This window comes from Dreissena polymorpha, chromosome 7 (assembly GCF_020536995.1).
Source record: "Dreissena polymorpha isolate Duluth1 chromosome 7, UMN_Dpol_1.0, whole genome shotgun sequence".
Taxonomy (NCBI): domain Eukaryota; kingdom Metazoa; phylum Mollusca; class Bivalvia; order Myida; family Dreissenidae; genus Dreissena; species Dreissena polymorpha.
The window spans coordinates 9783984-9809202 of record NC_068361.1 but is presented as its reverse complement, the minus strand read 5'-3'; the positions used below and the strand labels follow the sequence as shown (position 1 = coordinate 9809202).

At 34.3% G+C, this 25219-nt stretch overlaps 1 protein-coding gene across 1 annotated transcript in view; it reads right to left on the bottom strand.

Moving 5' to 3' along the window:
- The window catches only part of LOC127839027 (chitin synthase chs-2-like), a 30159-nt gene extending 7952 nt beyond the window's left edge, over nucleotides 1-22207 (bottom strand). The window contains exons 1-13 of the mRNA XM_052367161.1: nucleotides 22157-22207; nucleotides 21020-21100; nucleotides 20426-20634; nucleotides 20159-20326; nucleotides 18501-18651; nucleotides 15446-15561; nucleotides 14707-14848; nucleotides 14146-14343; nucleotides 12485-12572; nucleotides 11902-11949; nucleotides 11553-11599; nucleotides 8643-9031; nucleotides 8150-8278 (exon numbers count right to left, since the gene is read on the bottom strand). Coding sequence (XP_052223121.1) covers nucleotides 11584-11599; nucleotides 11902-11949; nucleotides 12485-12572; nucleotides 14146-14343; nucleotides 14707-14848; nucleotides 15446-15561; nucleotides 18501-18651; nucleotides 20159-20326; nucleotides 20426-20590 — 1092 coding nt within the window. The 5' untranslated portion in view covers nucleotides 20591-20634; nucleotides 21020-21100; nucleotides 22157-22207 and the 3' untranslated portion in view covers nucleotides 8150-8278; nucleotides 8643-9031; nucleotides 11553-11583. The remainder of the gene's footprint in view (nucleotides 1-8149; nucleotides 8279-8642; nucleotides 9032-11552; nucleotides 11600-11901; nucleotides 11950-12484; nucleotides 12573-14145; nucleotides 14344-14706; nucleotides 14849-15445; nucleotides 15562-18500; nucleotides 18652-20158; nucleotides 20327-20425; nucleotides 20635-21019; nucleotides 21101-22156) is intronic.
- Nucleotides 22208-25219: the final 3012 nt, after the last annotated feature.

Sequence of the window (25219 nt, the reverse complement as noted above, 5' to 3'; positions counted from 1 at the left end):
AATTGAATGTATCGCAAATGATCTTTTGACAGAACTCGTTGTCAAAATTAAGATTCATGTACTACACTTCATAGTGCATATTTGACATATAGTTCATTCAGTTATGACGTTAAAGTATTTGAAATGAACATAATGTCAAACATATCAACCGTCATGGTTTTGTTCATGTATAGTTGAGTTTGTTTAAACATGCAATCTTTACAAGAATTATCACGGTAACTGACTCCTTTTTTGCGTAAGTTATACATTATGAAGATGAATGAAATGTTTTTTTCTTTTTGTTTATTGTGATTATACAATCAAATACTTGTTACAAAATTTACAAAATTATCACCTGTTGCAATGTGGGAAAAATATTTAAATGCATATTAATATTGCATTATTTATAATGATAAAGGTATAGTCCTTACAAGAAAGATGTGTTTCGCTAGATATACAAAACCTGATAAATGTATGTCTTATTACTTATAGTGATTGATATTTTTGTCTTATTACTTATTGTGATTACATTGTGATAATTATACAGTAATATACATATATCTGTCCTCTGTTGCAATCTTAATATACATAGTTAATTATGAAAACATTACATTATTAATAAAGATTAAGGTATAGTCTAAAATAATGACGACCGACTGTTGGTGACTCAAGTTATATTTCTTCTTTGTATTTTGATTATTTAGAATGTAAAAAATATAATGCTATATATTATATATTTGACTGACTCTGTTACAGATTTCCTCATGTTCTTCACATATTCAATGCAAATTTGTAGTACATGCACATTTGTTGATATGTTAATTTTACATTGATTTTAGCTTGAAAGCAAAATATTTGTATTGTATCTAGCTTGTGGTGTAAAGTGGTATGCGTGCACATGGCTCTTCGTCGAATTCGATAACAGCACAGTTATGTACACAAGCTATGGTTTGCGTTAATCGAACCGTTGATAAATGAAGCATTTTATTTTTCTATTGTTTGTATATTGTAATTATAAGGTGATCGTTATACAATCTTTATACAGATTTACTTTTTATCTGTTACAGATTTACACACGTTTGTTATAAATTATGCAATTACTCAATGTGATATCCATTAATAAACTTCATTGATTCTATGTCAATCGTATTTTTCAAACCTTAATTATGATAAAAGTGTGTCTTCTATTTCGAAAACCAATGCAATAGTCAACAGTAATTTGAATGCTATCCCAATTTCAATATATCCGAATACTAGTACAGTTTTCTAAACATCGTAAATCGTGTTTGTGTGATCTCATTTGAAATATTTTTTGCGATAAAGTAATTTAATAGCATAACACTATAAAAAAGCGATTATTGGAAACTTTAAGCACTTAAACTGGAAATAGAAGTATTTCGAAACTGTTACCATGGCAACCGAATACAATAAATTACATAATTAGAAAAAGAAAATCTCATGTCATCAAAAAATGTTTTAAGAAAAAAACATGCGTTATGTTCTGAATTAAAATTGTTGTAACAAAGGTAAAAAATTGTAGTATTTGCAAACATAATTGACTAAACCTTATAATTACCCCACCCACCTTTAAATTGGAATAAGTCAACAATGCCGTGTCCGTTTTAGATGAAAACAGCATCTATGTAAAGAGTATTAATGCCCGTACACTAAACAGGTACTAAATTGAAATAATTAATAAAATTACAAGCAACAGAATTGAAAGTTTGCACTCACTTTCAATTTTTATGTCTTTTTTTCGCATTTTTTGGATACTTTTTTGTCCTTTTTTTAAATATTTGTCAAAAAATATGGCAGAAAGTGACATATTTTGCGACAAAAACATGTTTTCCATTGTTTAGTCAAGAAAAAATAATAATCTTATTCAAATTCAGAAAATTCAGACTGAAAAACAGATAACTGGATTTTTTATCATTTTTGGCGGCCATCTTGGACGCCATCTTGGATTACAAAAAACCTACCATCACGCGGCATGTCCACCCAAAATTTTCTGACACTTCAGACATTTACCTAAAAATGATATATAAATCAGCTTTCACTCTTTTTTGCACACTGGAGGTGCCCAGGGACTGTACTACATGTATATAAATGTAATGACACAACAAATTGTATATTTGGTGATAAGTGGCATAACCACGCCTACAAAGAATGTTATTTGTTAGGAAGCGTAATTCAGAAAACATTTATAGAATGTCAGCTTTTTAGTAGCATCAATAAAAGTGATATCATTAAGTTTTTACGATTGTTGTTATCAATGAAAGTGACGTCATTTGCAAAATATTTATGAATGAAAACGACGTCATATGTTTGTACAATTCAATGACGTCACTTAATAGTAAACTTTGTACTTAGAAGTGCGGGGTATTGAAAAATATAGTTCACGTCCTAAAGCTTGAACTAACTCAATCCGAATCGTGTTAGAATCGAAATAATATTTTTCTATGATGGTTTGTTGTCGAATAACCCACAGTAAGTTGTATAGATGCGTGTTATCAAATCACGAGTGCGAATTCTACGCATCTATACTCCTTACTGTGGGTAATTCGACAATAAACCATGATCGAAAAATATGTTTTCTTAAGCAAACGCCAGATTGGCTTGGGCAGCTTCGGAAGCACGGCGTAGTTCTCATGAGCGGTTTACTTGATGGCGGTGACAAACAGCCTAGTAATTTTACTGATAGCTTCCATAATCACCATAACCACCAAAGTATATGGGTCGCTCCAAAATTATTGATAATTGATAATTTGTGACTAACTACAGTCCCTTCTGATTTGCTTCTGATTCGAATCCAATTATCATTCCTGCATTATTAATCACTTATTCACGTAATTATTTCTAATATAATGTTTTAACATTTTGAGCAAAAACATAACAGTATGAGATGATTAGTTCTTTCCCCACTAGATTAATAAGTTAATATAGATGACACAGTCATAAGGCGAATTATCTAGGCAGAACCAGATCCGCTATGTGCTGAGAATTTATGAAATATTACCAGTACTTGCATACAGCAGTCATTTCAGATCAGAGATCGCGAATGACATAGACGCCTGACACCGAGCATGAACAGTGGCGAAATAAAAATAAATTAAAATACTTGTTCAAGTAAAGGAGTTTTGAACGAAAAAAATCGAAACTTAGGAATCTATTGATGTAACTACAAAGTTTGCTAGTAATGTTACATTGATAAACGTTACAGAACAGGAGACGTTCAATGCGACGTCATCAAACGTTTTCGGGAGGTGGCCGCCGCCGATCGGTTACTATAGAGACACGAGTGCGCTGCTCTTGAGGGTGATTCCGCCGATTCTTATTTCCATTGGAACGATCGGAAACGCTATGACTATGTTCGTGCTGCTTCGTCAGAAGAAGTTGACGTCAACGGCGGTGTTCCTGTTTGCTCTGGTTCAGCGAAGTCCTGCCAATGTGGGTGCGATATACCTTTGGCGTTGACACAATGTTGCTGAGTAACCTCGGGTGTAAAGCGAGAGTCTACCTTGCCTTCTGCAGCACCCACCTCTCCCCGTTGCTGATCGTGGCCGTCACGCTCGAGAGAACAGCTTGCGTGCTATTTCCGCATAAAGTGAGACTGGGCTGTTCCCCACGAAACGCTGGGTTGATCATCGTCACGATTGTGCTAGCCGTGTTCGGAATTAATATAATACTACTCGTGATGTATGATGTGAATGGATACAAGGGCGTGAAGTGCGCTCCGTCCACGAAGGAATACTACGACCTAAATGACTATGTTTACTTCTGGATCGACTTCACGTTAACTTTCGGCTTGCCGTTCCCGCAGCTTCTCATTGGAAACGTCATCATCGTAGTGGAGCTTGCGCGCTCCCGTTCAAGACGTCAGCGGATGAATATTTCCGGTCAGTTGCGCGACACGCGTCCACTGTCGATTCTCATGATTTCACTATGCGTGCTGTTCCTCCTCACGATTATACCGCTGTGAAGCTCCTGGCGCTCGCGTTAGTTGATCCTTACATGGCCTATTACGATGCCGAGTACATTCAGTTCCTTTACGATGTTGCCATTCTGGTCAGCTACTTCAACGCCACCTTCAACTTTGCCATCTACGTGTTCAGCGGCTCGAAGTTTCGCGCAGAACTGATGAGCCTGCTTTACTGTAAGGCAACACAAGGCACCAGCCTGTTTGGAAGCTTGGGGTCAATGCTGTCGAAATCTTAATGCCACCAGCAGCAAAATGCCGATGAAAACTGTTATCATTAACACTATTTGACAAACTAGTAATTGCTTATTTCATAATATTTAACACATATGCTGGATTGTTTTTGGATATTGGTAATAAATATTGGAATTATTCTACACCTTTGATAAATTCGTGCTTTTGAAGATAAGGTGACACCGTTTTGTGTGTATACAGGGTGCATGATGTCTTTAAGACAGCGCAATGCATTCAAGATCAAACAAAATGTGAGATATTTATCTGCAAAATAAGTCCTCGACGTGATGTTGATGTACGCGTTTCAACTCCCTGCTGGAATATGTATCGAGCTCACTTCCGGTTAAACTGATCGATTGTTATAATTGTTTTTTTGTACGGAAACGGACATTTGGCGAAACGACTATTCACACATGATGGAATTCACCCAAATATTTATGGATCAAGTTCACTTGTGGAAGCAATCAACGAAGTCGTGCATATAACTAACAAAATAATGCAGCAGCAACAACAACAACATCTTCATCACCATCAAAATCAGCGGAGATGTATTTCTAGAGGTGACTTCAAAAACGGGCATCGTAAATACCGGAGCGCTAAACCGAACTTCCAATACGGGATTCATGGGTTTAGGAACGGGCATCGTGACTTCCCTAACGATTATCATGACTTCCGGAAAGGGCATCATGACTTCCGTAATGGGTACCATGACTTTATCAGGCATCATGATCTAAGGAACGGACACCTGGACACCCGGAGTGAGCATCATGATTGTCATGATTGTCAGAATGAAAATCGTGACTTCCGGTACGTTCGTTAATACGTCAATCATGAAAACAGTCGACATTGCACGAACTTTGGACGTCATAATCATGTAACACGTGACTGCAGACTACCCAAAAGACAAGACAAGACAATTTATTTAATAATTAACGGCCACCGACCCAAAATAAAATATACAGACATGTCACATTATACATACATGAGTTGTGAATAGTTTTATGTTTGTGCTTTGCGCATTAAGAAATATATGAAAATTGCTATTATTTTAGATCATTTTTCGTTTTTGTCAGATCAATAAAATCGATTTCTTCTCTGTTTCCATTATACCAAGAAAAAAGATACATTACGTTCTTCGTGGAATTTAGAAAAATGAAAAAATACATGACATTCGTTTTCAATAGCAAAAGTGTTTTCTACATTTAGACAATGTGTACAATATCTAAGAGCATGTGCTTTACCAACATGTCGTCCAGTTTCAATAAGAAACTTATGGTTGAAACATCTAAACTTTGCAAGTGCTTTTCTATAGTAGAATGGTATTTTAAGCGAAATATATTTTTCTGGTTCGAGCAATGACTTATACATTCTATATGTTTCGCATCTTGACGAGTCGAATAAACTTCCTGACCATTTTTGCCTGTTACAACAAATAAGGCGATCTTTAAAAAGTTGTAAAAATACATTAACATTATCAACATCCTGATAAACCCAGATATAACCAAAACAATAGTTAAATAACAGATTTTTTACAGAAGTAACCCAATTGGTCCTTCCGATTTCATCCTGGCATTTCAACATATTATAACAGTTTTTGGGGTATCTATGTAATGGCATGTGAATTAGTTTGCACCAGTATATAATACAGTTAAAATGATAGTCTACACATAATTCTAATCTACCAACCTCTCCTAGAGCCATACAATTGTTGGTTGACTTATTTAGACCAAGAAAATCTTTGCAAAACTGAGTCTGGATTTGTTCTATGCTTTCAGAAACGGTATGGCCCCAAATTTCCGCCCCGTATGTAAGAATTGGCTTAACCATTGAGTCAAAAAGTTTGAAATATTCTTGAAGGTAAAATTTTCCAAAATATCCTTGGTAGCTTTTCATCGCATTAATGGATTTTTTCGCTTGCATTGCCAACTTAGCTTTAGCCTTGGACCAACTTAATTTAGGAGTAAACAATAATCCCATGTATTTGTACACTGATGTAACATTTACACGATTTTACACGAGAACCAATTTTCATATGACCGTAATGGGCCACCATTTCTAAATACAATTATTTCGGTTTTCTTTTCATTTACAGTCATGCCACTTATTTGGCAAAAATCAAAAGTACTATCCAATTGACGCTGTTGTTCTATAGCGGTTTCAGAGCAACTCGCTACATCATTCGCAAATAATATACACTGTATTTTTTTAATATCTTCAGTAATGAAAATTCCTTGCTGGCCTCGGTCACGTAGGTAAAGGGATAACTCATTTATGAATAAATTAAAAATTATCGTGCTTGTTACTTCCCCTTGCCTTGTACCGATGTTACACTTAAAATCAGTAGTGATATTGTTATTTATGACACGCACGCGACTCCGCAAATTTGAGTGCATAGAGACAAGGACCTTATATAGTTTTCCTTTTAAACCTATTTTCTGCATTATATCAAATAGTTATAGACAATCGGTTATTTATGACAGACGTACTACATCGTTCTATAGCACCAATAAATTTGGCATTGTTTCGTCGGTAACAAATGTAACTCGCACAAATGTAAGTGAAGTTAAATTATTGCTAATGATGATAAAAATCAACATAAACCACATTGCTTAAGATTGAATAATGTTAGATGTAGCACAATAAATAATTTAGACACTGATATATCATCCCTGGATAATAACGTTCTTGCGAAATTTCACATACTTTATCTACTTTAAAATGTAAAGTAAATAATGATTGTTATATTCCATACACATCTCAAGGTTTGCATATTATGCATTTGAATATCCATCATTTATTGCCTAAATTGGATAAAATTTGTGTTTACTTACACGAAAATAGTTCTTTAGATATAGTAGGGTTTTGTGAAACATTTTTAAATGATAAAACGGAGATTAATACTATATATTAATTTCCGGTTACAGCATTGTAAGACGTGATAGGGCTATTTCTGCTGGAGGCGGTATAATAGTTCATATTAAAGATAGCATCTCTTTTGTACGTAGACATGATTTAGAAAGTGACGATATTGAATCTATTTGGCTACAAATCAACAATTTAAAGTACAAACCATATATAATTACTGAACCTTCATCAATAATAGACCATTTGTTGACATCTCGAAATTTATTAAAAAGACTGAATTTGCTAGACACGATTTCCACTCACTGAAAACACATCTAGATGCTTAGCTAGATTCTAAGCATTTCTCTGTTCAGTTTTTTTACTTCGTTAGAAGTTAGTACTTTAATTGATCAACTACAGTCAAACAAATCTGCTAGGGCTGATGGTATAGGGCCCAGCATTATTAAACTTTGCAAAGAATTCATAATACAACCAATCACTGCTCTTATAAAAAACTGTATATCACATGGCACCTTTCCAAACCTTCTTAACATTGCAAACGTTGTACCTTTATACAATGGGGAATCGGTAGAAGATCACAATAATAGTAGACCAATATCACTTTTACCTACTATATCTTAAATATTTGAAAAACATATAGCCAAACACTTGCATATATATCTAGAATCTACAGGTCTATTAAACAAAATTCAGTCGGGTTTTGGCAAATATTATTCTTGCAAAACAGAATTAATTAATAAAGTTGGTTCATGGCTTAAACACATTGATAATGGAAATCTGTTAGGAATAATTTTCTTGGATTTTAAAAAAGCATTATATATTGTGGACCATATGGTTCTTTTATACAAATTAAAACTTTATCATTTTAATGATAGGTCATGCGACCTATTTACTTCATATCTCTGCAATTGATTTCAGCATATCAAAGCAGAAAACACTCCCTCTACTTGTTTAAGGACCATTTCCAAGGTGTTGAACCAAAAACAAATTCAGTGCTATTAAATTAAACTGATGAAACTCATTGATTTCATCAAACGTCATTGATTTCTTTAGGCAATATCATTATTTTACTCAATGAAATGCTACTCTACGTACCGGCAGGGTTGCTTCCTAATACACTGAACAGCTGACCTTTGTTGGCAAGGGTGAAGATCAAGGCAAGCCAGATCGTGTTTGTCACAGCAAAAATCATCAACCATGTGTTTCTTAATTCATTTAGCTGATCTGTAATAAAAGAGGACCTTATACAATAAAGAGAAAGTATTTATTTTGAAAGATATACATTATAGCATCCTATATATGGTATAAAAACACACCAGACGGGACAGCTCGATAACGATTTCATGTCCTCGAAGACGTTACAATTGTCCACATATTCTTATTTTGGCTCTCATGGGATAAATGTGGCTTAGTAAACCACATAAATAAGATAAAAGAGCCACCGTCACAAAACGGGTTTAATGACATATTCGCGCAGAGGCTTAGACCTTCGCTATTAATATCATATTAATATTAATATATAATGTTCATATGGTTAAATGTGCGTATATTAAGACTTTTCTGATCATAATGATTACAATAACAGTACCTTTCATTATTGTGTTCTGTCCTTCGTCAGTGGGCGTCCTCTTGCCAACGTCAATGGTTATTGTCCCGCAATCGTTAGCGGTCATCGCCTTGCAATCGTCAGTGGGCTTCGTCCTGCCATCGTTAGTGGTTATCGTCTTGCCATCATCATTGGTCTTCGTTTTGCCATTCTCAGAGTTAATACATAATAGTTTTAGGCCATCCCAAAACTCAGTTTCTGTTTCTTTCTGTATCAGGTTTTGTAGTGCTTCATTAAGTTCGTCTTCTTAAACATTCACCTAGTTACATATCCGCAAAAGTACCTCCGAAATAGCTTTCATGTATGCACAGTTTGATCTGAAAGCTTTACTATCCGCTATACTGTACAATGGATTTATTGATCATTGGACACTACAACAAATAAATAAACCAACTCCGAATTTTGTTTCTGCTTTAATGTGAAGCGGATGAGAGAAATTTATTTAACAGAGATCAATATGTTATAGAAAACTTTTAATGCGTTGTTATGCAATACGCTTCACTCGTTTGAATGCAAACTCTGTATAGCACAAAGCGATGTTATAGTACTTCTTTAGCACAGGTAAGCGGTTAATAGAAACACTTGTTTGAAATTTGTTCCTGAAAATGAATTTTCCAATACACGTTAACATGAAAGACCTCGTGATTTTTCCAATTAATGTGTCAACTGCCATAGATAGAGATCATTTCCGCAAAATTAAAGACTGGGACAATTATAAACTGGTACGAAATAAAACTACGGCATTAATTCGGAAAAGCAAGAAAGAATATTACAGCAATGCTGTTAAAAATGGTATTAGTACGATATTTGAAATTTTTTAAGATTATATCTAATAATAACAATGATCAAAACAGCGGAGTGAATTTGCCAAATAAAATTTTAGTGAACGGTGTGTATGTTGAGGGAAAATGTAGGATCCTAATTACCTTAAATGAGTATTTTACAAACATATCAAACATACTTGATAAGCTGTAATTTTACGAAGAATACTTTTCTTATTTAAAGCTACATCTCGACAAATCCTTAAAACAGCATGAATTTTCTATAAATTACATTACCCCTCTCGAAGTAAGTAAAATAATTGGCAATTTAAATGTTAACAAGGCAACGGGAATCGACGAGATCGGTGCAAATATTATAAAATACTGTGGAGAGCATATTGTCCACCAATAACATCGATAATAAATAATAGTATTCGTACAGGAATTGACCCCAATTTGTTAAAAGAAGCGTATGTTCTACCAATATATAAAGGCTCAGACAGAAAGGACTGTAATTACTATCGTCCGATTTCAATTTTGCCAACTATATTTAAGATATTCGAAAGACATCTACCAAATGAATTAAAAGAGTTCTTTCGTGTAACAAATGTGTTAAAAAACCATCAGTCAGGATTTAGAGAAAATCATTCTTGCCAAACACCACTGATTCGACTCATTGATGAGAGCCTAAAAGATATAGATAATGGTAATTGTATTGGTTCTGTTTTATTGACATGAAAAAAGCTTTTGATTTAGTAGATCATGGAATTCTGTTGTACAAACTAAAACTTCATCACTTTTCAGATGGTACTTTGTCCCTTTGGCGTTCTTATCTTAGTCAAAGACAACAATGCGTTAAACTAGAGACTAGTTTTTATACCCCTCTAACTATTACGAGTGGTGTCCCTAAAGGTTCTATTTTGGGCCCTCTCATGTTTCTAATTTATATTAATGATATTGGGTTATTACTTAACCTATCAGACATAGACTTGTATGCTGATGACTCGACACTATATGCTACAGGGGCCAATCCTTCAGAAATTCAGACTAACTTACAAAATGATATTTATTCCATACAAAAATGGTTCACCCTCAATAACATGATGATAAACCCTAATAAATCAAAATGCATGCTTATTGGCTCAAAACAAAACATTAAAAATATCAACCTTAATCTAAAAATAGATAATAATGCTATTGAGAATGTCACTAGCCATAATATTTTAGGACTTTATATCGACAAACGTCTGCAATGGAAAATACACATTTATAAAACTTGCTCTAAAATAAGCAGTAAAATATCTCTGCTAAAAAAAGATATCAAATTATCTTACTTTTGATTTGAAGAAATTATTTCATAATTAATATATTCTAACAAATTTCGATTTTTGTTGTACGATCTGGGGAAACGCCAATAAAACCAATTAAACAAAAGTTAATGTTTTACAAAAACGCGCAGCAAAAGTCATTCTACAAAAGCAAACTAGAACACCATCCATAGATTTGATTTTACAGCTTAATTGGCTCTCGTTTAATAATAGATGTAAATACCACACGGCAATCTTAATATATAAATGTGTCAACAATCAGACTCCGGAATATTTAAATGATATTATAACTTTTTCTCAAAATCACAACTAAAACTTAAGATCTGCAACCTATAACGATATTGTTAATACCAAAGTAAATACATGTTATAAGAAACGAGCTTTTTTATACCATAGCATGAATATCTGGAACAGTATACCAATTGGAATACGAATCGCATGCTCTATCTCTGCTTTTAAAAGGCAATATAAAGCACATTTATTTTCTTATCAATGATATGTCATGTTATTTTCTAATCAATTTTATTTCATGTGTGTCTGTCTAAAAGACATAATGTGTGTTATGTATAGGTGTAAGTAAATAGTGTTTGAATGTTTTACTTGTTATAGAACTATTTGTGTATGTTATTTTAAGAAGGCCACATTGTAAAAAAGTATTGATTCATCTGCACATGTATAATGTGTCATTGTCTTAAGGTGTAACCTTCAGTAAATAAAGCTTTTATCATTATTATTATTATTATTATTATTATTATTATTATTATTATTATTATTATAAACATTAAACAAATAAATATCATCACCATATGCTCCTCCATTGCTGCTCTCTGAGCTCTAAGTGTTATTGTTACTAAAACGACAATAAAATATCATAACATTTTTCGACAGAAACATTATATACAACAAATGTTTGTTTTAAAACGTATTTACTGGTAAAGGTCTTATTATAAACCAGTTGCGATAAAACACACTCAAGTGTTAGTCGGTGTGAACTTTAAATGACGCGCTGTAAAACTCGTCAAAATGGAAAAGAACACAAGATAATGTTACTACGCCGAGAGGAGTTAGGTTTGGTTTATGCTACACCTAAATAATGGGATAGAAAGAAATCTAAAAAATGTGAGCAGTTAACCATATGGGAACGCGTCCTACCTAGCAGAATCCGGACTCTCTTCGTTCTCTTGTTCTTTAAAGAAGCAACTGAAAACATAAAGGGCGTAACCAGTTTAGCAGTGTGAGGTCTGTCTAACCATTAGCCTTTACATATACATGTAACTGGCGATCATGTAAACCAATATCTGTGTTTGTCGCAAATATCGCCCGCCTTGTTGTTTGAAATAACTTATCATTGACCTAATTATATGATTCAAATTGTAAACCGTAGAAAAAAATAAGAATGGTCCCATCATACTGCAAATAACGAGTTAACCGGGATCTCAATATCAACATATTTTTTAAGAACAACTGAAAATGTGTTAGTGTGTCATTATTGTCTTTGAAAACACGCATAATGTCAAGGTCATATTCGAAGTATAACCAATACCTGAAATGTCTGAATATTGCATTATTGTTCATACGGCTACATACAAAAATAGTAAATCAAAATTACATTGGTACAACTGTCTCTTGGAGTCTAAGCTACGTCGTTAAACAATACCCTACGCTGTAAAGTAGAAAAGGTAGAAAAAACAAAAACAACATTATAACAGAATACAAAAGTACGTCAAATACTTACAAGAATAGACGTGTCAATAGAAGTTTAAATTGTTTATGCCAAGGAGGGTTTGCAGATTTCTGAGGCTGTTGTTCGCCCTCGCGGGTACCTAAAAATAGCGTGTACGAATAAAGTATCTCCTTTCTTATGAATCAGTCATACATGTTCTTAAAATAATTGTGTTTGGGTGTAGCATTGCGCGAACAGAAGTCCTGATTTGTTTGTTTCACTCTTGAGGGTTAAACCCTTTTCTGGTATATTTGGTAAGTCAATACAATTAATAAGAATCGTAGCCCAATTACTGACTTAAGAACAGCTTGAAACAGAACGAACCATGGATTGCTCAAAATAACCTCCCGTGAAAATGTATACGCTGATGATTATTTAAATTTTTAAACAGAACTGGCTTTCTCTAACATCACTTAATATACCGAATAAATAAATTGGCTCCTTCTGTTATATGTAATAATTACACGCAACATTCCAGCAAATAAATGATTGCGTACATATTATATTATTGCATAATTTCATATTGTTAAACAAAATTTAATGTTGATCATAACCAGTTGGTTCATACAAGAACATTGCATTTGTAGACTAGTCGAATGCCGCAACAAAGTTAACAAAGCGCAAGATGCATTTCGATAACATATATTCTCACTTAAACGCGTGCGCATTTGTGACGGTGTTTTAACATTTCTTTGACCGGTATGGAACATTCTCTGATAAGTGTAAACGCCTAATTATATATTTTTTGCCCACGTGTTGTTTAAAAAAATGTATCTCGTACAATCTCAATTTGTCTGTCTGTCACTCGTTTGTTTACAATGATTACGATGAACGATTATGATCGTCAACATTAACAAAATCAGCATCATCTTCATCATCAGCAGCAGTATGAGTAGCATCACAATCTTCATCACAGTTAACATCATTATTACGATGGAATGGATGATAGTGATGGTTCGAATGAATAATAATGATAAGGATGATAATGATAGTGAAAATATGATTATAAAAATGATAATTTGATGATGATAATGGTGCTCTGATCATAATAATGATGACACTAATACATGTTTTATAATGATGGTAATCGGATTCTATCGATGATTTTGAATGTTAAATTATCAGAGTGAGGAATAACTTAAAATAACCAAAGCTAGGTACATACAATGGAATGATCCTACAGAATAGCAATGAGCTTTTCATGTCTCACAAAATAAATAAACTTATGTACATTTTTGGAGAGCGAAGTATATGCCACAACTTAATACATAAAAAACCGCATCGATGGTATTCCAACACACGCCGATCAATAATAGTTCTTGTTTAGACAAGAGCGGTACAAACATAGAATTTGATAATGAAACTACTTGTACGGTGAGACCTTTGTTTTCAAAATGTAAATTGAAAAATCCTGTGACGGACCTATTTACGAATATCCATAACTTGGTGATTCTTAGGACGTCCGCGAAAGAAAACACTGGCTAAAGTATATCTCGAGATTTTCGCAAACCTCGCTGTGACGATTATCGAGGTACTTAACGAGATTATAGAGACAGAATGTGTCAGAAACCTTGAGTACGCTTACGTATGTACTCAATAAGAAGTGTAAGAGGGCTATCAACAAAGTTTAAACCGCAGTTTAAATAATATTGCACACAGCACACTATACATACCCCATGTTATATCTGTGATGTTACAGATGCTGTATTGCGTCAAAATAAGATATGCAGATGGCAGAAAAAGTAAGTACCAGAGACCGTGAAAAAGGTAAACACATTCCTGGAGATGAAGAAGTCCGGTCACCAGAAACAGTGCTACCATACATCCAAGATAAATAGTGGTAGTAGAGAACCTCATGTTTGGACTGATAACTGCAAATAGATTACCATCGAAATTTAATTGTTGTTTTTATCTCTTTTGCACTCAAAAAAGAAGTATTAAAGATGCACAAAGGATTGATCTGTCATAAAAGACGGCAGGTTTTTTCACAGTGCCTCTACATTACTTATATAAGAGCCGCTTAAAGTGGAAATGTTATTGGTTTTAATGACATGTGTTAAACATGTTGCTATATATATCTACGAACAGACTGATTGCAATACATACTTTTCGAAAAGGGGGGCAATTGAACCGGAATAATGTTAAAAAGGACAGTGAAGCTCCTGAATTGACTGCATGGATGAGCATTATCACGAGATTATTAAAAAACATGTATAAATACTATTTTTGCTCACTTGCAGGGTTCAATGTTGTTGTGGCGTTTACATCCTTATTTGGTGATATGTCTGTTCCGAAGTCCGAGACCACGTCGAAGGCAATACCGACAACGACGACAGCCATAATTACAGCGTACAGAACAGTCGATAGTTTGGCAACCTGCAGTGAACACATTGCGTTATAATATATTATTCAGTCTACTTTAAATGGAACGAGTAATTCTTAGGTCATTTGCATTTCAAGTTATAACGTAGGTAATTGTATGCTTCGGATACATTTGGATGATGTTTACACTGTACTTGCAATGGCGAGTTCTTTTGTTGAATTGTTGTAATTGTTCGTCGCCTCTATCACAGGTAAGGAAAATTTGGCCGGGTTTTATTTTGCTTTGGCAATAACGAGTGAGAAGTATTAATCCCTTTACCAAATATATCAGTTATTGTTTTTATTGTAATTTGGACTTGCAGGTACGCAATCTTTCTACTCCATAGAATATGTTATAAAGAAAAAATAACTAAAACTATTTTTATATAACAAAGAGAAAGTAACTAAACCACTGCGTTGTCATGGTAAAGCGAAGAGAAAGAGATACGCTAATGTTTTTCAAATACACATTACGACCTGACGCTCACCGTCGTATAGTAATACATTGAGAGTTGTGCACAGTACCGTTTGCTAAAGTTTTGGGGAAGGGAGCTGACAATAAACACTATAACCTGGAAAATGAAGACTTTTTTTCATAAAAGTGAAACGTACCCATAGCTGTTTTTTTGATGAGGTATTCAGACACAAAATGGTACATCGAAAACACACTGCACGTTGAGTGATGACGCTATCAAGACTCCTCACGTCCCAAGCGTATTTTAACCCACCTGTAACGTTGTGAATCCGTTTTGTATTATCAATTTAAGTGATGAACAATTGAATTGTGCTTTCCTGTTTTAATATGATAATGTAAATGGTATTTATTGCACATAATGATTTTATTTCACATTTTACATATTTTAATAGAGAAAGTTCGTTAGGATACGTCTGAGGTAGGTCAGCACTCTTGGAAAAATCTTAAAATCACTAACAGCACTTTGAGAATTTATTGTATTCACAGAGCGTCAACTCAATGTAAGTTTGCTTGTTTTTCAATCTAAAAGTAGAATGCATTCAAAATGTTTACTAAACTACTGAAAGCAGAAACTAAATAATAATACAAATACACCAGCAGCATGTCATTATTCGATGACGACTGGATTTTTTCCAAGCTTGGGTTAACTGCAGTTGCAATGTTATAATGCCAAAAAAAAGCGAAAACTATGTTAGTGGCATCGTGTACCTATATGTAAAAAGTTATTTGTGATCTTTCCCGGGTCCGCCACACGCAATTTTCCTCATCAATTCGATGTAAAAGCAGAGCAACATGACAAAATATCGCTATATTCATCGATTCAAATGTTACACATTGAAGTCCAACATAAAAGATTTCGTTCATTTCTGTTTTGTCTTAAGTTTTGCTCACTATATAATATTTATATAATACATGCGGGAACATGTGTGCGGTAAAGAGGATTTCATTCATAATGAGGATATTATCGCCGTTGTTAAGGATACGGTAACAATTACATAACAGTCGATTTACCAGGATTAATTGAAAGGAATAGCAGAACACAAATGCAAACTATCTTACGAAACCTACCTTATGTAAAATTGTATTTATTAACGTACCTTATATTATGATTTTGCAGGGATATAAAACACGAATACAGTCAAAATTCGATGATTTTGTCAATGAACCCAATCAAATATTTCCTACCAACCTGACACGACCAAAATGACTGAACTTGGTCCTATTAGCGTTGAAATCAACAGAAGCATCTGGTACACGAAGAAAAATATAGAGATGCGTCAATTTGCGAGTGTTTTACCTATGTTATCATAGAACGGTATGCGGACTTTAAATGCGATGAATCCTACAATATAGCCTCCATATTGATTTATAGATTGTGTGATCGATTTGATACTGGTTTAAGTTTTCATTTTATCGTTTTCTTACAAAGCTATGGTTCTGATGCACTTGTCTGTTTACAACCAGTCGGTTGTTAAATGGTAATTCAACTGAACTGAAGTTTCTTGAAGCCCTGAATATTGATACTGTGAGGTTAATTTTAACTTATACCTAATTTATGTGTGATTAATTGTGGGCTTAGTAAAAGGATTTGAGCTCAGTTAGACCGGTTGAAAGTCCAAATAATGTACACTGACACTTTTTATGCGGTTACCCAAACATGTTCTTTCTTTTTATTTTGTTGTGAACTTATTTTTCGCAACGGATTCCTTGCCATAAATGTACAACGACTGGTATATTATGGTTTCTCTTTCAATGTTTCAAGAGAAGGTTCAAGTGTATATTCGATTAACGTTTATTAATAAAACAAATAAAAAAATTATAAAACAGATTATTTATAATTTAATTAGGCGTTTACGAATATTAATATTCATATGTTAAGTACATAAGGAATTGTCTTACTTATTTAGAAAATTAAAAGCAAATATGACAGAGCATTGAATGTAAGTGAGTACGATTGTGTCACATTGCGTACAATACAGCATAGTCTTTTTAAACTTGAACTAATACGCGTAATTCAAAAGACATATACACGAGAAATATGCTTTGACATTTTCTTAAAAACTTAATCCGTCTTTTTATCTATCTGTAATCGGAAACCTTTTGTTTTATTTAAAGACAAAATATTTACACCAATAAGTTGCGTACCGATTTGATCTAATTATATAACTATATAACCAAATATAACTTATTTATTACGTCATTCGTATAATTCTATGAAATAGGTTTTTTGCTTTGTTATTTAAAAAAAAATCATTTAGGGGTTATGTTTGTTCAACCAAACTAGGAGTGGTCAATCGTATCGTTAAACGTGCTCCATTTGCTGATGACACGTTAAGTTTCCATTAAAAATCAGTGGTAATGTAAAATGTGCTACACTCAATATTGACATGGATAACAAAGTTAAACAAACGACACTTGTTTACATATTAATCTGTAAATTAGTTGTTCGTTACATGTCTTATACTCGCTGAAGACATAAATAAATTCCTACTTATAAATAATTTTTATTCAACATTTAGCTCACTCGCTGATTACATGCTTAGCTCTCTAACAGTATATCAGTGAAATTGTTACAAATGTCCCTTTGATTCATGTGCCCAACTCACTCTTGACATGGTTTAGTCCGTAATAATAAATATGTTTTTACACGTGCTCAACATGGTGTTTACATGATTAAATTACTTTCAGTAATTCAGTTGTAGTGTTACTTGTTGCCAACTTGCTGATGACATTTTAAAATTTCTATCAATATAGTGGTAGTTGTACATGTTCAAGACTTGCTGATTACGTGGTTGAATCCCTTTCAATTAATCATAGGTATAGATAAATAGGCTCAACTCGCAGATGACATTGGTACGTTTATATCAGTAATTCATTGATCAATATTGTTTCATATGTGTAAATCTCTACAAGTTAACTAGCGGTTTTGTTACCACAGCCCAACTATTTCATGATGTGGTTAAATATCCGATAATAAATATATTGAATATAATATATTATATATTTATTTATTTATATTGTTGATACTAATAGTATCAATTGCTTAATATTTGTGATATTTCTGATTCGCAAGCATCATATTGGTGAGAGTGTTGCTGATGCATCTCTTTTGATATAATCCATATCCCTGTATATATAGTATCGTTACATGTTCCGCTCTATTAAAATTGCTGTGTATTTGTTGTATTTTACCTGTTCTCCAATCGCCGATGAAAATCATCATATTCGCGAGAGTAGAGGCAATCCATCTCCTTCTCTGTTTGAAGAACTCGTCAAAGCGATCTGGACAAAAAGTGCGGTTTTCAGCCGCAGCGCAATACTCGATTCTCCAGCCCTTCTGCACCTTAGGAGTTGTTGTATGGATGAGATTAGTATTGCCACTGCTACAAAATGTACCTTAAGGTATTGTCAGCTATCGTCATGAACGAACGTCAATAGGATAAATATAATCACTCCAACCTAAATAGTATAACTTTACTAAAATGCACTTAAGCTTTTGGTCATTGCTTCATCACCAGCTGGTATTTAAAACAAAATAATGCTAATACTGATATTGACAGGTTAAGTCAAATTTACGAGCCGTTAATATGGCGTTCGACGGAAACAGTTATAAAACGTATATATGTTCAGGTTTGGTCAATATAAATTTTAATGACGACACAATTAAATAAGCATTAGATAAGTCTACTATTGCTGTTACTGTAACTTTTACATATCCGTAAAACAAACAGTAAATATGCGTATATTTAAATAAAAATGCTAAGTATATGATGTATTATGATAATTCTGCAAGGTTCAAAAGCAGAATAAACTATTAGTTTAGAATGTCATCGAGTATTTTGTTTTTTAAGTATATTTTACGAAAACCCTTGAACTTAACATAAATAAACTGTTTTCAGAGTATATATCCTCTTATTCTTTAACGAGATTAATGTGTTTAAGTTTAGCTTGTGAATTTTGATAGCCGGCGAATTGTGCCGGCAGCCATGATTCAGTAAGTCAGGGTCTGACGTAATCGTACAACAGTAATATTGATTCTGGAAATTGATTTTCAAAAATGCTAAAATATACCACGAGTCGTAAAAAAACAATCGCATCTTTTACAGAAATGAATAATTATTTAAGGCTAGAACGTGTTGTTATCTCGAAACAATAAAAATAGAATTAACACATGCTAAATTTATATGACAAATACACGGTCTTGGATCCGGTCATTTTCTGAATGTTGCATGTTTCTCTCCTCTATTTTTTGCCCATAGTTTCAACATTGTTGTTGTTGTTGTAATTTCATTTTACACCGAATAGTAATTTCAAGGGTCATATTTTTGAATTTTAGTTATTGTTTGAATGAAGCATGTTCTCCTGAATAAAGTATGTTATTCACAAAGAAACAGAACTTTTAAATAGACAAGATGGATGAAAAAGATAAACAATTTGGCATGGGATAAACAATGGAAAGTACAAATGCATGTCGAGAACTGTGCATGTAAACATTCACATTGTCCTCGCTGATTTTTATTCACCAAAGCACCCGCGGCCCGTTGCCGTATTTTCGCTAACCATTTAGACACATCAGTAAAGAGGTTCATTCTTGGTGTTCTCTTATCGAAGACAAAATCCGATGATCTTAGCATGATTTAAACCAGAGACATTCCGATTCAAGATATATTTCGTCCTAACACTTGATCACCTCCCCAAAAAAGAGTTGTAACAGTAGAGCATAACACGGCCGATAATTTAACTGTTGCCAATCATGACACCAATGACATTTTAATAAAATAAAAAAGATGTTAAGTACAATTCACGAGTCATGAAATGTACATAGTCAAAGGCTCACAGACATTACTCACCATTAGTGTACATAACCATCTGTCTTCACCCATATCCTTGGTGAGGAAGTCATAGGCATGTTTCACGTCGGTGGCATACGCAGGAAGAACGTCTTGGATTGCATCGCAACGATAAATACTGAAGCATCCAGGAGAGCACAACACAGTCCCAATCACATGCTCCGCAGCCTGTAGATGTCGATCGAAAATAAAACATTGTGTGTATACTTCTCACGTAATAACAACAAATTCATTATGCGATAATAAACACAAAATAAAATGGCCTACCTTCTGAAACCAATGCCCAATAGCGTATTCAAAGGTCTGGTACCAGACGAGTAGACCCCCGAGTGGGCCTCTTCCAACAGGATGAGTCCTAGCACAGACTGCACCTAATGAGTCGTCACGTATCATCCGATCGAGTAAAGCTTCCACAGAGTCCGGAGTAAACATAACGTCAGCGTCCGTGGTGAGGATGTATGTCTCGCATCTGGAAGCTATCGGCGGCGAGGTATTATGATACATATTATGACAATCACAGATCAAGTCCCCTACGTTTATAACAGTATGCATGTATGTGTAACTTTCGTTTACGATTTCCTATCACATACCTTTTAAGTGTATAAAAAGTACAAAGTAATGTAATTACAAATTGAGTAAAAACTCATTGGTCACTGGTAATCTTTGTCGACATCAGACTTAATTTATCAAACAATTGGTATATTCATAGAGAGGAATAATACTTATTTTCAATAAATACTATCAAAAGAGTGTTCACTCTGCGCAACGGGAGTCACACTCTTGAAATCCAAATTATTTTTATGGATGTCTTACCAACGTGATAACTCATTAATTTAGTTAAATAAAATTAGGGTTACATACCATTTTTTTGCTTATCATATGTTTTTTCCAAAGCACATAAGCCATGTACATCACCTGACTCCAGCGCTTCTTGTTCTTCACCTGCATACGAACGTAGACTTTACACCAGCTTAGTCTGCTTTAGTGTGTCGTTTTGTATTTATATATTGTTTGATGTTGTTTTCCGTTGAGTTCCTTTCAGTTTTTTTTTAAAAGACACTCCTCCACTATTTTAGCAAGACGGTAAAAGCATGTAATATGATGTTTTTTGGTGAGTGTGTTTTGTTTAGTTGAGGGTGGGGTGAATATTTTACCGTTAGATACTTAATACTATATTTAAATAACATTGAAGTAGGTGATAAACCAGCCATGCTCTATGGGGTATTTTTCGAACTGAGCTGTTCTTTGCGAAAAGGGTCAACATAGCATATGCTGATCGTGTAGCTACGAAGAAACACACACATTCGAGTAGTCTGATCAGAAGGTGCACAGATTTCTGTAAATCACATAAGGTTTCATATACATAGTAGACCATATTTGAGCTCTTGGTTATACTGGTTCATGTTCTTATTTTCAGAGCTATTCGATTGTTAACTATTTAAGTTACCAGTAATTCATATTACCTAATCTTATAACTTAATCTAGAAATATCGTTCTCTTTTAGTTTGTGTTAAAATTGTTTACTTTCAAAGTGTTATTGGTAAACTTGTTAGTCCAATAATTCATTTTAACAAATTTAAAATAGCATATTAATCTGAAAAAACACCAGCTTTCGAAAAACTAGTTTTAATAATGTTATATTATTTGTGCTACCAATCATTTTTTTCAAAATCAAATGCAAATGGAATTATTCTACTTACACTCATTGTTTAGACGACTATTAAGGCTATGAAAGGCGTCTCGTTGATTGAATGGGTAATCCCATTATCTTTTAAAACCAGATATAAACTTAAATTGAAAATAAATTCAGGAAAAAGTTGTTCAGCTTTGATAATTCAATTTGTTTATCCGTAGTTTAGTTTCTTAAGGATGGAAATGGAGCATATTAATCTTAAAAATGTAGAAATAGGACGACATGTGTTGAGTTTCACGTGACTCTCTTAGCGTGTACAAAAGCTTAACATGCTCAATCAGTTATGAATTATGAAAGCATCTTACTTTTTCGCTGTTTTTCATGTGTACAGTAAGTAGATGTTTTCCATCTTTCTTTTTCCACACCATTGCCCTCCCATACGATGTCTTGTTATCGCTATCTACCTGTGACTCCAAATCTGTAGCAATAATGAGCAGAAATGCCATCTAGTCGTATTATTCAAACCGTAGTGATCATCAATAAACACGAACATCAATAGCGTATGATTTGCTGCCCATTTTTTATCAGTTAGTTTAAGCAGATAATTCAATTAATTGTTTGAGCTCTCACCATGGTTCAATACAAGCTTTTTTCTAAATTGATAAATATATACTTTGCTCAAAATGAACCGCCGGTAAAGGCCTAAGATGAAAAATGTTTACGCTCTGGTTGTCCTTGGGGAGTTTTCATTTGAAACTGGATTCTTATGAGGCACCTATCGGCGGTTCACGATGAGCCAAATATGTTACTATTTTGATTGATCAAATTGTTTGTAGATATATATATTTTCAAAACTTAAGAAAACACAATAGAGTATAAATCCTGTACATCCCATTAAGTGCTTAGAAATTGAATACACGGTAAAATGTTCATCCTTATTTCAATTTACACATGTAATGAAACGATCGGATAGGCCTTTTACTCTTATTCTAATACGAATTTGTATTTAACTTTAATCAACATTAAACATGAACTGTGCATGGCGAACGTAAGGGTTTGATTCAATATAACATCGCATCCGAAACGGAGGCTTCTTCTAATATAAAAGCAGGTAAGCGTTCACCTCTTGAAGACACGTTCTTTTTCATCCATGTCATATTGTCGAACAACAACACAAAGCACACACAAACATCACATGCGTTACTCCAAATCCTATCAGGAAATTGTATAAAAAATTATGTTCTCACCTGGTGATGACTTGATCTCTGAAATGAGTTGCTCGACAAACTTGTTTTTCGTGTCGCTCTCCTTCCCCTCCACGGCTCCGTCAAAGAAAATGTGGTACTCGAAATTTAGCCGGCCTTCACACTGCGCTTTGATCAAACCATTTATAGATTTCAGTAGCTGTTGCATCTCGTGCTTAACCTTAAACGGGTAAAGATATTAGCAAATGTATGAGATTCGGAGTTTCTTTATACTGCAATAGATTCATATTAAAAATGGATTTAATGAGTGAGCGCTCGAAATGTCCGGCCTACTCAGGCTATGAGTCTCTAAGTGTCTGCCACAGGAATAATGAACTGCATGATATTGATTCTCTGTTTAGACTAAAGCCAAATAGCTGTTTACTCTCTTGTAAAGATTTGGGAATCAAAGTCCCTACTTCCGTCAAAGTGCAATGTGATCAACTTAGAATGGATTCCAGTAGCTTAGGGCGTATCGTGTTCTGTCAACAAAAGTTAATAATAATATTAATGTACGAGATTTGAGGTATCTTCCTTCCGTTTGGCATGCTGCACTATTTCGATATTCTCTATAGACTCTAGAATTAGTCGTCTGCAAATTATTTTATTTCCGGCCCAGCTTGAGCCCCAATTCTGCAACAATGAAACTACGAGTCTGGTTATCTACCAAGTGTCTCAAACGGTCTTGATTGCACTGCTATTTCTACGAACTTTGTGCCAAAACAAATGAAACCCGACTGTATTGAGATTAAATATGTAAAACCCGATTTGCCTTCTGAGGGTCAACGAAACAAAAAGACGAGCTAGAGTATGCGCCGGAAATCGGTTGTGTCAATATAAATTCTCCAAACGAGATTAAAGTAGTTATGGATTTAAACTATGTGACTGCGTACCTCCTGAAACATGGTTGTGCAGATGAAGATCTTGAGCGGGCTTTGTTCTTTGGCTTTGTAACAGTTGTTTCTTCTCACCAGAATCAACCATTGTTCCAAGAGCGCGGAGTTGTAGGTTGGCAGCAAGAATAGCTACAAAGGTATGTATGTAAAATTGAGTTATACATTACGACAATGGCACCTATACAATTGGCGATATTTGTTTCCCGTTCAATCTATTGTTTTTTTGTCAATCTGTTTGAGAGCGGATTTCGGGCATCCTACTCCACACAGTACACAATATGCAACAAGTATATGCATATTATAGCATAATTTATAAATATTACAAGTAATATCATTTACATTGCAATGAAAACAATACTGTTTAAAGTAAAAATACGAAACATGTATTCTAAAGTATAATTTAACAACTACTGGAAAAGAGGTATCGACAGTTCCCATTCTCTTCTTCTATGTACCTCATATTGTGTCCACTCATGATTTATGTCACTATTATCTGCCACATAATCGATTACTTTGCCTAATTATTCTCCCTTAAAATGTAGTGATGACAACGTTGTCAGAGTCAGCGGAATTGGATTTTAGTCAAGGTTGAAATAGCATGATAACTACCATTGTAATTATTCTCTCGCTCTCGCTAGAGAGATAGGAGAGAGAAAAAAAAAAAAAGAAAAAAACAAAAAAGAGACAGAGGGAGAGAAAGAGGAGAGAGAGAGAGAAGCGAGAGCGAGCGAGAGAGAGAGAGAGAGCGAGAAGAGAGGAGAGAGAGAGAGCAGAGGAGAGAGAGAGAGAGAGAGCGAAAGAGAGAAGAGAGAGAGAGAGAGCGAGAGAGAGAGAGAGAGAGAGAGAGCGAGAGAGAGAAGAGGAGAGAGAGAGAGAGAGAGACAGAGAGAGAGAAGAGAGAGAGAGAGAGGAGAGAGAGGAGAGAGAGAGCAGAGAGAGAGCGAGAGAGAGGAGCGAGAAGAACGAGAGCGAGAGAGAGATGAGAGAGCGAGAGGAGAGAGAGACGAGGAGAAGATCAGAGAGAGATCTTCCTATACTCGATAGAGCTAGCAGCACAGACTCTCTCGCTCTCTGCAGCTTCTCTCTCTCTATCTCTCTCTCTCTCTCTCTCTCTCTCTCTCTCTCTCTCTCTCTCGCTCTCTCTCTCTCTCTCTCTCTCTCTCTCTCTCACTCTCACTCTCCGCAAGTTATGTAAAAAGTATCTCGATATATCCTCTTTTAGATTGCAGGTAATTATACAATAAGTTTTAGCAACGGATAAAGTTTAAAACCTGATTAACCTGTGATT